The sequence below is a fragment of the Spermophilus citellus genome, assembly GCF_964194105.1.
Source record: "Spermophilus citellus genome assembly, chromosome: 1".
In the NCBI taxonomy this organism is placed as follows: domain Eukaryota; kingdom Metazoa; phylum Chordata; class Mammalia; order Rodentia; family Sciuridae; genus Spermophilus; species Spermophilus citellus.
This window is the reverse complement of record NC_138182.1, coordinates 181,982,308-181,994,401: the sequence shown is the minus strand read 5'-3', so window position 1 is coordinate 181,994,401 and position 12,094 is coordinate 181,982,308. Positions and strand designations below refer to the sequence as shown.

Below are 12,094 nucleotides of genomic sequence, written 5' to 3'. Positions count from 1 at the left end.
TACACTCAGGTAGATGGGGTTGCTCAATATCTGTTACTTCTCATTATTCCCAATTATGTGTTAGAATTAAAATTCATCAATGACAAAATAAATCACTGAATCAATCAGCAGCCATTCCCAGAGGAGGGATTCAAGTTCAGCAATATGGAGTCTTTGGGGAACACACACACACACATACCGAAGTTCTAAAGGATCAGACGCTATTATTGTGCCAGCTTGTTAAATTACAGTATGTAGAAAATTATCTCTAAAATCATAATCAAAATTTTTCAAAGTAACACTGTTTCTCTCTCTCCAAACAGGAGCCTTTATGAGATGTAAATTGGGTTATTTTGCTGCATGGAAATAAGAAAGGAAATCTGAATAAACCCAAAGAAAAATTGTAGGCCTTTCATAAAACCACAGTCCAACAACTCTTCTTATTTTCCATTTTAAAATTGGGCCAGCTGCATTTCCTCTGACTGAAAACAAAGAAGGATGGAGTTGTCTTTGTCTCCTCTAGAAAGATGCTTCTCAAACAGTGAGGTGGGGGAAAGGGAAATGGCATATCTCCCTGCTGCTTTGAATTTAACAAAGTTGTAACTTCCACACTGTCACCAAGCATTTTTGTCAGTTCCAGAGTCTGAAAGGTACATGGGCATGAGGACATGTGTCAAGGTGCTCAGCTCTGGTGCCCAGCCTGTATGAGCCCAACCTGAGGTTGGCAGAAGTTTAATTCTTAATTTGTCTTTTGTCATGGGAATTAGACTCATAACCTTTGAAATTTTTAAATAGTTCTGAGCTTCTGTGTGATCACCCTTACTGGTTGCAATGAATGTCTGTTGATTGAAGGTTTCATTCCAGCTGCACTGCATCCTGGGAGCCAGAGACAGCACTTTCAGCTTGGGGCTAAATTTCTGCTGTATAACATCTTTTTTTTTTTTTTTTTTTTGATACTAAGGATTGAACCCACTGAGCCACATCCCCAGCCTGGTTTTTTTATTTTTTATTTTGAGACAGGTCTTGCTAAGTTGCTTAGGGCTTCTTCATAACATCCTGTTTTTATTTTATTGTGCTCGGGAGGATGGAGGAGCAGAGAGAAATTTGATCTTAGTTTTAGTCCAGTACTCACCAAAATAATAAGCATTCCTTAGTTTAATCTTAGATGTATTTTTAAATAGGTTATACTCATATTTGAGAAATGTTTTTGCAGCCTAGAGAATGAGGCTATCCCCTATCTTGCGTTTCTGTGCCTGACCCACTTTAAATATTGAAAATTTATGAACAATAATTAGTTCATTTCTTCCTTCTTGTTGTTGTTTTAATCCCTGGAATTCACCATACCTCTCCAATATTAACTTAAACCAAATAAGAAGAATGAAATTTTCTTATGGTTCTAAATGAACTTTAGACATAAAGGCCAGCATGTCCTGATGCCCCTTCTCTGCCCCCAGATAGGACAAAAGACCTGGACCAGTAGTAAAGATGGGAGAGGGCAGGTTAGGAACTGGTGAATGAGGTCTTCCTGACTGGGGATGATAAGGGCACAGTTCTGGGTTGTATATCTGCCCCTCCAACTAAAGAATGTTGCCCCCTCACCTGGCATGGAAGGATCCTTGAAATGGGAGCACCCTGAGGAAAGGGGAGCCACTGCCTCCTGCTACAACCATTCTGTGCTCTGCCTTGGGCCCAAAGCCATGGGCAATCCAGGTGCGGAGATTTGGTACAATCCATGATGTCCTCTTGGCCTATCCCCCACCTGTATATACCAGTGCACCTGAAACTGCACGCTGGAGGTCACATAGGAATGAAGAGAGCAGCTGTGCAGTGTGATGAGCTCCTTGCACAACACATATTTCATCTTCACCATGAGCTTGTGAAGCAGCTACTGTTATTATGTCCACTGTCTGCACATCAATTGGAAGCTTAGGAAATTTAAGAAATTTCCTCAGAGGCCCACAGCTGAAAAATGACCAAGCTGGGAGGGGAGCCTGATTGTCCATGGCCTGTGTTCTTAGCCACTCTTCCAATGACTCGAGCATCAAGTTTTGTGTGAATTTAGCACTAGATACTATTTTCTCGAGTGGTCATGTGATCACAGTCAAGTCAGGTAACCTCTTTCTTTGGTCCTCACTTTTTACATCTTTAAAATGAGTGGATTAGCCAGCACAGTGGTACACACCATAATCTCAGCGGCTCAGGAGGCTGAGATAGGAGGATCTCAAGTTCAAATCTAGCCTCAGCTAAAGCAAGACCTTCAGCAACTTAGTGAGACCCTGTTCCTAAATAAAATACAAAAAAAAAAAAAAAAAAGGACTGGGGATGTGGCTCAGTGGTCAAGTGCCCCTAAGTTCAATCCCTGATACCAATAAATAAATAAATGAAGATTAGACTAGGTCATCAAAATATTATATCTATTGAATTAGTGTTCACTGGGCATCTACCAAGTGCTGATCAAGATTCAGGCTCTGTCCTCACTGAGCTTATTACAACAATCACACATCTGTCACCAAATACTATCTGATTAGTACTTTGGAATCTGCATGGTTCTGGGAAGTGTGAGGAAGTAGCAAGTGACAACAACAATAAGCAATACGGCTGTCATTTAGTGCATATTTGTACCAGATGTAGTGTTATGCTAAGGGCCTAGAGGCATGACCTTCGGCCTCCCTGCCCTTGAGGCTGGGATCCCACTATTCTCATTTTACATAAGACAAAACCAGAGCTCTCTTCAGCTCAGAAATGGCAGTATAAGAATCCCAATTCTAGGGTAGGGATATAACCTCAAGGTAGAGTACTTGCTTTGTATGCATGAGACCCTGTGTTCGATCCCTGGCACCCAAAAAAGGAAATCCTAGTACTCACTCATCATGAATCTGTCCCCAAAGTCATACAACTGTGCCTAATCAAAGTAATACTCCATATTCCAGCCATTTACCATCTTCTCTTGGGGCTCTTATTCCCTCTACTCTCAGTTATCTCAAAAGGGTCAGTCCAGTGATTTTTTTTTTTAAGGAGTATGGGTTTTCACCATATTCCTGAATTTCATACATGCTCCCTGTAGGACGTTTGGTGGAGTATTTTGCAAAGTTTGAAATTTGAACTGGTTACAATGGAATCACCCGGGTGGGGTGCTTATTAAAATGTAGATTCCAGATCCTAAGTCTACCAGGTCACTCTCTGGATAGGAGGTTCAGGAACTGATGTTACCAACAACCCCTAGAAAACTCAGTCTTTCTGAAATTCCAGGCAGCTATCCTGGTGGTATGTGTGAGCCCTGGCCAGAATTATTTGTCATTTGCATTATACCCATATGACGTCTCTCAAATTAAATTCTCTGATGGATTAAATCCCTGTGGTTGGATTCTCCAGTACTAAAAACAAAGCTCTCATTGAAAGCGCTTCTATATTTGCTGCACTTGAAGGCTGTCTTGGGGTGAGTTCTGCACTGTTCTAGAAAAGCCTGGTGCTGGCTGAAGGTTTCTGGTATCCATGATATACAGAAGTTTCTATAGAGTGAGATCCCCCTGTTATGTCTGGTATTCTCTTTAAATAACCTGTTTTTCTTCTGTGAGGTCCTCACAGTCAGAGCTATGATATTCAAATAGGCTCATTAGGAAGAGAGCCAGAGAGAAGGAATGTCAGGCTGGACTTGGAGGCTGAGGCAGGAGGATTGCGAATTCAAACCCAGCCTCAGCAACTCAGAGAGATCCTGTCTCTAATAAAGTATGAAAAAGGGCTGGGGATGTGGCTCTGTGATTAAGCAACCCTGGGTTCAATCCCTGGTACAAAAAAGAGAGAGAGAGAGAGCAAGAGAGAAAATGTCAACCCCATGGTGAGGACTGCCCACCCACAGGTGAAGGGTCCCCAGTCAAAGAGTTGAGAGTCCTGGTGAAGTCACACCCTGACCCCTCAGGGGGAGGACTTGGAGAGGAAGCCCAGCAGTACCTCTGCCAGCCTCTGCTGCACTGAGCTAAGATCTTAGCTGTTGAAACCAACACCAGGACTAGGTGGCAGCCTTTCGCTCTTCCTCTGCTTCTCCCTGGCTCAGGCCCTTCCTTCTCTTCCAATCTGTTTGGACTCCAGTGATCACATCTCTGTTAAATGAAAAGCACTTAAAAGTCAAGGTCTCATGTGAAGAATCCCATCAAAGACCAGGAAGGAAACGAAAAATGCTGTTATGAAGCTTGGATACTAAAGCTCATATGATAAATACAGAGAACTCAAGGGGAACTGCATTGTTCTTATTAGAAGCAACAGTAACAAAGTTTACTGTATGTATTGGAAGCAGTAAGGCAGAGCACTTAGAAGCAGGAATACTGCCACATGCAGGTACTTGATACTGCCACATGCAGGTACTTGCTAGGAGCAGCAAGAAAGGGTTGGAACCTCAGACAGAAGGAAAGAAATGAGAGGAAAAGGAAGACAGGGAGGGAGAAGAAAAGAGATTTAAAGAAACCCAAAATGCTGCCAAGCAGGGTGGCACATGCCTGTAAACCCAGCTAGTCAGGAGGCTGAGGCAGGAGGATTGCCACTTCAAGGCCAGCCTGGACAGCTTAGCAAGACTGTGTTTCAAAATCACAAGGGCTAGACTTGAGTTGTAGCTCAGTGGTAAAGCTCTTGCCTAGCAAATATGAGACATTGGGTTCAATCCTCAGAACCACATAAAAATAAATTTTAAAAAGGTATAGTGTTCATCTACAACTAAAAGAATATATTTTTTTTAAAAAAAATTAAAAGGGCTGGAGATGTAGCTCAGTGGTGAAGTGCCCCTGGGTTCAATTCCCAGTAACACAAAAGAAGGAAAGAAAGAAACTCAATAAGCTGAGCAATCTGGGTTCATTCACTGAGCACAGCAGTTCTCAAGGTAGTTGTTGGGATAGGGGATACCTGAGGGATCCCCAAAATGCTTTCAAGGGGTCCACAAGGTCAAAAGTGCTTTTATATAGTACTAAGATGTCACACGCCTGCCTCACTCATTCTCTGTGAGTGTGCAGTGGAGATTTCCAGAGGGGACATAGGAAGATGTGTCCACTCCAAGAGTGTGTTCTTGTGGTTCTAGAATGTCTCAGGTTTCATTGTTGATGCAGTCAATATTGGCAGATAAAATGCCCCAAAAAGAAAAGTTCTTTGGGGTACTCCATAATTTCTAAAAGTATAAAGGAATCCTGACACCAGAGGGTTTCAGAATGCTTGGTGTGGAGCCGAATTGCCAGCAACCCTGAACTCAGACTCGGGCACATGACAGCAGAACAGATTGGGAACTTGTAAATGAGAACCACAGCCGCAGGCCTTGGACAGCTCGCTGCCCTTAGTGCCTGCCTTACTGCATTTACTGGGACGTCCCCTGTGAGTCACTAATTGTGACTGTGCGTGCAGAGAGAGAGAGAGAGAGAGAGAGAGAGAAACTGAATAGAGAGGATGCCTACTGGGACAATATCTTGTTTATTTTTCCTAACCCCCAAGTGGCCCCCCTGACACATATTTAGCATTCAGTAAATGCTTTGAAATTACATTAACTGATGTTTGGTGTGTCCCTAAGGGTGCCAGAGAAGTTCATGATTCTATCTGAAAAGTTTTCTTTCTCAGCCAACTCAAGTTTGGTTGAAATTATTTTAAATGAATTCCTGCTTTAAAGAGGAGCCCCTCCTGGCCTCCCCAATCCATCCAGAACCCTTGTTTCTCTGTCACTCTGGGGACAGCAGGTCTCCAGGCTCCTTTCACCCAGCTGTGGGTTCAGCAGCGCCCCCTGGAGCAGTACCACTCAGTGGCTCTAGGAATTGCACAGCCTGGGAATCAGCCGGGCTCCACCCCTCTGAAACTGAGGAACATCCCTTAGGTCTCCTCAGCCCAGGCGTCATGTCCTGGAAAATGTGTATCCCAATAGCTGTTCACATCTGTGCCTGGGGGTGAGGCAGGAAGTGCCTACCAGTGGGGAGCACTCATGAGTGAGCTGTCCCATCCAATCCCATCTTTAGCACATGTTCCACTAATTTGAGGAGAAGCTGGTCTGCTGCAGAGAGACAACAATGTCACATTTTCCCAATAATGCCACCATCTCTACAGACAATTTCCATTTAAAAGAAAATCCAAGAGTGGACATCTATACATCCCTTCTCTTGTCAAACACACCTGGCGTACCTATGCTGAGCAGACGCAGTATCATAGTCCAGCCCACACCTCCTGGAGCTAAGCTCCTGCTGAGGGAGACAGACCCTCAGAGGCCTGCAAGGTGAAGCCTGCAGAGGCAGGGAGCAGCTGACTGTGGTGAGCTTCTGCTCTGAGCAGGCCCAGGCACAACAAGCTTGACGGAAGAAATTCTCACAGCCACCGAATGAGGCAGGTACTGTTGTTAGCCTCCCTTCGCAGAGGAGAAAACTGAGTCACTGGCAGGCAAAGTAACTTGTCAAAGGTCTCGGAGCTGAGGAATAATGCAGTTTGAATTTGAACTTGGCACTCTGGCTCCAGGGCTGGTTTTCTTAGGCAGGATGTGACAGCCTCTTGTACATGTCCCAGACCCCACAGGTTCATATCAGTCTTCTGCTTCCTCAGGGCATGCAGGGTGGAAAGAAACACGTGGGAATCATGGCCAGAGTGCAAGTCCTGGTCCTTCAGCTTGCCTCTGTGACTTTAAGCTAGTTACTCACCTTTGTGCAAGTTCTGAGGTAGGTCTAAGGCGGCTTAGTTTCTTCATCTAAAAAAGTAAGGGTGAGCCTGAGACCTACCTCAGAACTTGCACAAAATACCACAAGGCAATATAGTTAGTTCTGTGGTGAAGATACTAGAGTGAGGGAAGTCGTCCAGCCAGGGTTAGTCGCTGTGCAATCATGGAGACGTTTCTGAGGCTCAGTGTTATCCTCCATATCATGGAGACAAGAAAATGCTTGATATGAGATTAAAAGGTACAATAAGCATAAAGGTCTCAGCATTGTTCAATACAGGTTAGCTTTTATCATAATGCACAAGTGTGTGGTAAGACATAAAGCTTACTACTACTACTGTGATGAAGCTGGCCTGTGGCCTTAAATCAAGTCCCAAGTTACTATTTGGGACAGGAAGACATCAATGACATCATGATCTTAGTATGTTCCAGTCTTTAAAGGATTCTGTGCTCTAGCATCTTGCAACTCACTTTGGTCACAGACCTGGGAACTTGTCAGAAATGCAGACAACCGGGTCCCACTCCAGACCTCCTGAATGTGAATTTGCATTTTGGTAAGATTCCCAGGTGGTTCCTAAACACATTCAGGTTGGAGAAGCGCTGGTTTGAGCATGGGAAGAATGGCAATGATAGCTTTGGGCATGGGGTAGGAAGGGTTAATGTTTAGTTTGGCTCTGGCCAAAGTGCCGGAAACAGAAGGTTCCAGAGATTGAAGCATATGAACTGATGGGACAGGAAGGCTCCTTCCTGCCTATATCCTGGATAGCCAGGGGCTCCAGCAGAGCCCTGTACTGAGCCCCCCTAGACCCGCAAACAGAGAGCAGACTGAGACAAAGGGAGGCCCGGGCACCTCTTCCCAGGGCTGCCAGGGTTCAGAGTGGCCGGGGTAAGCCCAGGGAGGTACAGTCCTCTGGCCAAGGTCATCTGAGGTCTGAGGCAGTGTGAAGAGGCCTGGAGGAATGCCATGGGGCTCATGAGCAGGGCCCCCCAAGGGAGGATGGTGGCCAGCACTGGGACAGCTGTGTGAGGGCCCTGCCTCTCCCTTGTGTACCAGGCTCTGCTCTCTGTCCCCTCCAGCCCGGGCTTCAGCGAGTGGGGAGGGCCAGATCCTGCATGCGGAACTCTGACTGGCCCTGGCTTTTCTCCCCAGTGCTGGAGCAGCTGCTCCCGGAGCTCACTGGTCTGCTTAGCCTCCTGGACCATGAGTACCTAAGTGACAGCACCCTGGAGAAGAAGATGGCCGTGGCCTCCATCCTGCAGAGCCTACAGCCTCTCCCAGGTCAGCCCGGACGAGCCACTCCCCTACAGACAGCTGTGTCACCCTTGACCCTCCTCAAGGACCTTCAGTAACTCCCTAGGGCCTATGCACATTAAGGTTCCGCTCACAACACACAGGTTCTGCTAATAGCATGCTCTGGTCTAATGTTCTTGTCCACTTAGAGCCTGCTCTTCCACCTCAGTCCTGGCAGTGTTCTTTGTCCTCCTCCATCCCCAGCCCTCCATACATTTACACTCAAGAACACATTGCATTCATCCACTGAAGGACATCTAGGTTGGCTCCACAGTTTAGCTATTGTGAATTGTGCTGCTATAAACATTGATGTGGCTGAGTCCCTGTAGTATGCTGTTTTAAGAATGTAATGCAAAAAAATAATAGTAATAATAAGAGAGCTCATGTATTATGGCATAATTTGGTGTGAACACACTTTATATGCAGAGTTACAAAAAATTATGCTGTAAATGGATAATAAAGATTGTAATGCATTCCACCTATTGTCATGTATGTAAGAAATAAACTTTAAAATTTTTTTTTAAAAAAGAACACATTGCACCCACATACCTGCCACACATGACCTATGATACTCTCACAGGACTCACACAGCACTCTCACACATGATGTACTCCTATGCACCACACATGACCCACAACACATGCTACCTATACCACGCATGCACACAGCACACACACATACACAAAGGTAATGCTCTGAGCTACACCAGACAGACCCCCGACACACAAGCATGTGCACCTCACACCCTCCTGCACAGGCATACAATCCTGCACACACTCATCCTCATGAGCTGCATCCCTGCTCGTGCCCACCTAAGCCCACATCTCTGCCCATTATTATCTGCCCAGCAACACGCTCTGCCCAATGGCTCTATCTTTTCCTCCACACTCCAGGTCAGTTGATGGCACGATGCATCTCTCTGAACTCCAGGCTATACCCGTGTCCTTCCATGCTCAGGGAATCTAAAGGATGCTGTGGGAAGTTACCACTGAGTGACTCCAAACCTTGTTTCCCAAAAAACTGAGTTGACAATCCCTGCCACCCTCACAGGACTCTTGGGAGGAAGAAAAAGGCAGCATTTTTCCTACTGTGCTCACGGGACCCCGTCCCCTGACCATTCCCAGAACAGCCCCATAATACTAGGTTTCTGGGCCTCGTTTTACTTAGAGACAGATCCTCAGTGACAGAGTAAAAATGAAAACAAAGTGTGAAAAACAGCACAATGACAGGATGTGAACGTGCTTTTCAAAGTCAGTGCTGAGCTCCTGTGGAACAGGAGTCCACGCAGGGTGGGTTGGACTCATCCCTGCCCCCCTCACTGCCAGCGTCCTCCCCTCCCTTCCAGCTAAGGAAGTCTCCTACCTATACGTGAACACTGCTGACCTCCACTCGGGGCCCAGCTTTGTGGAGTCCCTCTTTGAAGAATTTGGTAAGTGCTTCTTCCAACCTTGGTTTTGACACCGTCTCTCCCAGGTGGCTGGGCCTGGCTCTAACATTGCATCATGGAGTCACTTTAGATTTTCTGGGCTCTGCCAGCTCTGAGAATGCAATTGGAACTTGCAGTTATAGGAAATGTTCTTGAGATTTGAGGAACAGTAGGAAGAAAAGTATAAGTCAAAGAGTTCAGTACAGAAGGGGCTTCTCGCCCGCCACTGCCTCTACCAGCCATGTCCTCCTGGGTCCCTGGCTGAGCAGTCCAGTGTCTAAGCAGAAAATGAGAGCTGTATCAGAGCCTGGCCTGGGAGCAGGCTGGCCAGCGTGTGGGAGGCTGTGTGCCAGCCCAACTCCATCCTGGGGGCAGAGAGTAGTGCTCACCACAGGGAAAAAGCTACAGTCTATGCAGGAGCTCTGGGTGCTGATGGACCTAGAGAGAACACCAAGCCTTTATAACACAATTGTCAGAAAACTCCAAAGCACCATTACAAAGAATGTGATTTGGTCCTCTTGACAGACGAGGCAGGGGGTGGGGTGACCAGGTTACCATGGAGGAGTCCCAGGGCAATTGATTGAGCCACCTAGGTGGTGGAGGCAATGTGAAGTCCAATCCTCACTCAGAAACCTCCAGACCCCAAATCCAGCCCTCTTTGGTTTTCCCTTGACCAATGCCCTGATCCTCTGTAGACTGTGACCTGAGTGACCTTCGGGACATGCCAGAGGACGATGGGGAGCCCAGCAAAGGAACCAGCCCTGAGCCAGCCAAGAGCCCATCTCTGAGAAATGTGAGTCATGGATCCCACACCCTCAAGCCCTGTGCCCCTCTAGAGAGGATGAGGGAAGTTCTCCCCCGGCTGATGGTTGGACCCTCTTTGTGTGTAAGACCCTGTTCTCTCTCCCAGGTGGTGGTTAAGGGCAGAAATAGTACAAATAAGCATTCATACATTCAATAGCGCATGCATGCGCACTGTGGTCCTGCTAAGCAGGGAGAATGTGATGAGCTAGTCTGTCCCCTTAGGCCTGAAGCACATCACCACGCCAACCTCAGATTGCATACAGAGGTGATGGGAAATTCTGTGGACCAGGGGTTGGGAGTCTCTGTGTACCCTTAGGCAAATCATTTCCCTTCTCAGAGCCTGAGTTTATCACCCACAAGATGAAAGATTGGACCAGATCTAGGGTTCCCAGACTTGGGGGTCACAGAGTTAGAGACAAGCATTGTCTGTCAACTCCATAGTGGATTATCCTCACCATCAATGGTGATGGTACCAGTTGTTGACAACTTAGTGTATCCTTCACATGCTCAAAGCAACTAGTGAGCTTGATATAACTGCTCTTCCCCCTTTATACAGATAAGGAAACAGAGGTTCAGAGTGGGCAAGTGATACGCCTGATGTCCCACAATTAGTAAGTGACAGAACTTAGCTGTAGAGCTGGGGAATCCCCTGGCACAAAGCCTAAGCTGTTCACTAAATAACAGGCCTCATGCGCATGTGTCCTGCTGCTCCTCTTGTGTAGATGTGGATGTGGATGTGGATGTGGATGTGGTGGCAGAGTTTGGGGAACTCATGGTAGTTCTTTGTAATTCTGCGTGTGCTCAAGCAAAAGTATAGCTACCAGGGTTTGGCAGTCCACAAAACTTTCAGCCATTATAGAGAAGCTCTAATGCTTCAAAATTTGGGGTGAGAAACACAGGACAAATACACTCTTAAGTTCTGCCTTCTCTGTGACTATATTAAAATTATGGCTTCCCATTCAGGGTCTACCTACCTCCTAAGAGCTACCGCATCCTCTTCCACCAGCCTCGCTCCCTCCTGCTCCCCTCTTCTTTACTCCACAGCCATCTGATCTCACACACCTTCTTGTCCCCACACAGGCAGCAGACCTGCCTCCGCCACTGCCCAACAAGCCGCCCCCTGAGGACTACTATGAGGAGGCCCTTCCTCTGGGACCAGGCAAGTCCCCTGAGTACATCAGCTCCCACAGTAAGTTCTGGTCCCCTTCGGGGTTAGGGCTTCTCCTTCCTGAGAAGCCAATTCTAAGTGTGTCCATGTCCTGCAGGAGCTGGAGTGCCAGGCCTAGTGCCTGCCCAGCCATGTCACCAGTTCTTGAGGAGAGGCTGCTCTGAGCTTCTGGCCTCTGCAGTGCCAATCTGGGTGGACTGATGGGTGCAGACCAGGGGCCAGGGACTTGGGTTAGTCTCAGTTCTGTGTGGCCTTGGACCACCCCCTTCTCCTCTCTGGACCTCTATTCCTCTACTCCTAAAACAAAAATATACTCACATACATGCATAGGAAGGAGGTAACATAAACCAACCTGTTCTGAGCCCTGAAACTGATGCTAATCCAACTGTTCCTGTCTGGGGATGGAGTGGGGGGGAATAAATTGTATTTCAGTAGAATCACATCTTATGATGGGTTAGGTTATCAAGCCAATAACAGGTAAAATAGGGCATGTGGGGAGTGTAGCTCAGTGGTAGAGTGCTTGCCTTCCATGTGCAAGGCCTGGATTCAGTTCCCAGCACTGGAAAAAAGAAAAGAGAAAAAAGAAAAAGGTAGGACACATGGTCTTATAGGTCTCTAATGTGCACATCCCAGAGATTCATACAATGGTGTTGGCAGAAATCTTAGAAGCTATATTAATATTTAATTTAACACATGTTTTTTAAAAATTCTATCTGAATATAGCATTTATTCTCTAATAAGAACACACTTGGAACAGTTTATTAC

General features: G+C 46.5%; 1 protein-coding gene across 3 annotated transcripts in view; it reads left to right on the top strand.

The window, feature by feature from the left end:
* AFAP1L1 (actin filament associated protein 1 like 1) overlaps window positions 1–12,094 on the top strand; it is a 65,316-nt gene that overhangs the window by 18,236 nt on the left and 34,986 nt on the right. The window contains exons 1-5 of one of the 3 annotated variants that reach the window (XM_081304696.1): window positions 305–525; window positions 7,791–7,919; window positions 9,277–9,360; window positions 10,053–10,150; window positions 11,242–11,350. In XM_081304696.1, coding sequence (XP_081160822.1) covers window positions 7,877–7,919; window positions 9,277–9,360; window positions 10,053–10,150; window positions 11,242–11,350 — 334 coding nt within the window. In that variant the 5' untranslated portion in view covers window positions 305–525; window positions 7,791–7,876. Of the gene's footprint in view, window positions 1–304; window positions 526–7,790; window positions 7,920–9,276; window positions 9,361–10,052; window positions 10,151–11,241; window positions 11,351–12,094 lie in introns of those variants that run through there. The other 2 variants (XM_081304695.1, XM_081304694.1) reach the window with 2 other exon arrangements.